The sequence below is a fragment of the Echinops telfairi genome, unplaced genomic scaffold (assembly GCF_000313985.2).
Source record: "Echinops telfairi isolate 266 unplaced genomic scaffold, ASM31398v2 ScPeMD7_2;HRSCAF=8, whole genome shotgun sequence".
NCBI lineage: Eukaryota > Metazoa > Chordata > Mammalia > Afrosoricida > Tenrecidae > Echinops > Echinops telfairi.
Window position 1 is genome coordinate 6,093,978 of NW_022103898.1, and position 3,240 is coordinate 6,097,217.

The 3,240-nt window shown below is 61.8% G+C and overlaps 1 protein-coding gene across 1 annotated transcript in view; it reads left to right on the forward strand.

Annotated features, from left to right (window-relative positions):
• Positions 1 to 1,589: 1,589 nt before the first annotated feature.
• SHISAL1 (shisa like 1) overlaps positions 1,590 to 3,240 on the forward strand; it is a 47,834-nt gene continuing 46,183 nt past the window's right edge. The window contains exon 1 of the mRNA XM_045293024.1: positions 1,590 to 1,671. Within this exon, the coding sequence (XP_045148959.1) occupies positions 1,605 to 1,671 (67 nt within the window). The 5' untranslated portion in view covers positions 1,590 to 1,604. The remainder of the gene's footprint in view (positions 1,672 to 3,240) is intronic.

Sequence of the window (3,240 nt, forward strand, 5' to 3'; positions counted from 1 at the left end):
GTGGGGGCTGCTACCTGCAAGGTCGGCCGTTCAAAACCACCAGCTGCTCCATTGGGAGCTTTCTGCTCCCACAGAGTGACCGTCTCAGAGACCCACAGGGGCAGCTCTCCCTGTCCCACAGGGTTCCCAGGGGTCAGATGGACTTCATGGTAGGGAGGGAGTGACCAACTTTGTCCTGCCTGGTTCACCCACTACCTTAGACCTGTTCCGATGCCTAGGGCCCCCTTGGCCCAGTATACAGAGTCGAACTGCCACCTGGGGTCCCCAAGGCTGCAATCCTCAGGGAAGCAAGTGGCCACATCTCTCGCCCCTCAGAGTGTCCCATGGGTCTGAACCTCTAACCTTTCAGTGAGAGCCGAGAGCTTAATGACTGGGCCAGTGGGGCTCCCAGGGGGGTGTCCCCTATGTAATGGCGATCTGCCAGAGCCTCTGTTGGGCCAGGCGACCAGGCCACAGCCCCTGACCTGCATGGCACCCAGCCCACAGCAGGGGGACTGAAGTTGGAGGGACCCCTCCCAGCCCCTGCCGCCTGCTGGGGTGGGTTTCCACAGACGTCACCATCGGTGGGCCCAGGTGGTGCTTGATGGAGTCACACACCTTCTTGTCCTGCTGTCCTGGGGCCCAGGTCCCCTTGCAGACTCCACAGCCTCCCCTGGGCAGCCAGGCCAGTGTCCTGGGCTGGCCTGGTGGGCATTTGTGCTGTTTGTTGCACACAGCCCCGAGTGCGGGGTTTTCCAGGAGGCCGGGGGAGGGCCACGCCAGCTGGCTACACACAGAGGTTTTGTCGAAGCAGCGTTCTGAGCCAGCCAGGACTGGGGTGGGCCAGGCGGGGCTTGGATCCCAAGATGGCCCAAGGGCCGGGCTGGGGCTTGGCCCTTGACTTTGAGACTCTCCCTGGCTGGTCGGGGATTAAGCGAAGGAGTGTTCTGGCAGAAACAGGAGGAGGCTCAGCCCCAGCCTGGCCCATGAGGTGTGTGTTAGACTCACTTGGCTTGGGAAGTAGGGATCCAGTAGGCTGCATGCACTTGGGGCAGAGGTAGGCAGTGGCGCTGGAAGCCCCTGGGTGGGGGGGTACTGGGTCAAGAGGAGGGGCCACTAATCCAATGTTGGATGCTGTGTGTGTGTAGGGGGGGGCGGGTGTAGGCATTGGGAATGTGCGTTAGTGACAATCGGGTCTCAGTCATGGACCCTCATCCCTCAGAACAAGCACAGGTGGGGAAACTGAGGCACGGAGTGATCACTCTCCCCTGCGGGGACACCCTCAGAGTCACACTGTCCTTGCCCACCCCTACCAGCGCAGTGCCCGCCTCACAGGGGCCCGCCCATGGGTGACAGCTCAGTGTCACCAGGCCTGTGAGGTCCTCACCATGGCAGACATTTCTAAGCTCTTGTCACACCCACCCTCTGACCCCAGGGACAATGCCACCAGAAGGAGGCCTGGCATTCACACCCCTGTCCCTTGTCACCGCTTGTGAAGCCTTGGCTACAGATGATCACATGGACCAGGGTCTGGCTGAGACAGACCCGGGGCTGTCCACGCTCAGCCAGCCTGTCCCCCCCTCTCATCAGCAGGCAGCGCCCCTCGGACCGATGCCAGCCAGAGGATGACCAGCTGTGGCCGGCGGTCCCTGCACGCGCTCATTGTCCTCGTCCCGCTGCTGTTTACTCCAGGTCAGTCCTGCTGCTCGCTGGGCAGCCGGGAGGGGACAGAGGTGGGGTGGGGAGAGGCAGTGCCAGCCCATCAGGGTTCTGAGCTTTGAAGGGGTGGGAGGGGGCTTAATGCCTGTCCCACAGGCATCCCTGGCACGAGCCTGTCACACTGCTGTTAGGGACACCCTTCTCTCCTCCTCTGAGCCACAGCCTGGGGCAGGCAGTCACGCCCATTCCACCGATGGGCAAACTGAGGCTGGAGGAGGGAAGCTGCCCAGCCTCAGAGCTCAGTGAGTACAGGAGCTGGGATTTGAACCCAGGCCAGGGTGAGGCTGGAGACCCACACCCAGCCTCCTGTAGGCCATGTCCCGGAACCGCAGGCTAGGCCCAGAGCTGTGTCCTCAGTCCTGGTTCCAAAGCAAGAGCTGGCTGACCAGTGTAGCCAGCCCAGCCAGGTTCGGCCCCCGGACATCCATCGACCTGGTCTTAGCAGAGTGGACCCTGCTCTCCCAGGACCAAGGGGCTGATGAAGAGAAGTTTGATAAACAGTGAGCCCCAAACCCCTGGAGCTGTCACACACCCGGGCAGCCAGTGGAAGGTCACAGGGGTCTTGAGAGTGAGCGAAAGGTCTCATTGTCCGGGCCCATAGGCCTGGCTCACCTCCCACGCCTCCATTTGCCTGTGGTCTCGGGCAGTCCTGGGCATAGGGAGCAGGGAGAAGGCAAGAATGACTGACCCTTGGTACAAATGAGGAAACTGAGGCTCTGAAGGTGAAGGAGGCCTGCTCGTGGCCACATGACAGTCAGTGGGGGTGCAGCTTGGAGCTGAGACAGAGCTGTGGGCTTCTGTCGGACCTGAGACTGGGACCAGGAGGACAGTTCCCTGAGGAGCCCCACCTCTGTTTTCTGTTGACCCAGAGCACCCCACCCCCGCCCCTCAGGAGTGTCCTGCCCAAGTCCCTCCAGCACCCCACGCCTGGTACGGGCAGCACCCCACGCCTGGTACGGGCAGAGTCAGGCCCACAAGAGAAGCCCTCGCTGCGATCAACCTGCTGGCGCCTCAGAGCCCCCAAGGACCCGGGGCTACTGGTCTTCTGTCAGCTAGTGGTGTAGACGCCGGAGGCACCGAGGGTGGGGAGTGAGGCTGGGTCAGAGCCTGGCACTGCCAAAGTGTCCCCATTCTGCGGGTGGGAACACTGAGGTGTGTGTGTTGGGGGATGGGAGCTGACTTGCCTGAGACAAGCCAGCAGGTAGTGGTGCTGGGACCCCACCAGCTGCAGCCCACCCCGGCATGCCTCTGGCTCCCTGGGCAGCCCCCACCAGCTGCAGCCCACCCCAGCATGCCTCTGGCTCCCTGGGCAGCCCAGACCTCTGTCTGCAAAATAACTCAGGGCCCGTGTATCAAACTCAGGGTGAGCAGATGCAGGGTTGCCCCCGCTCCCCGGGCCTCCCCAGACGACGTTGAGTTAGTCTGGGTAGACTAGAGAAACAAAATTCATAGACACTCATACTTTATGAGAGAGAGAGTTTTATATAAAGGGTAAGTGTCCATTAAGAAAGCATCCCAACTCAGTGCTGTCCAAGCCCATAA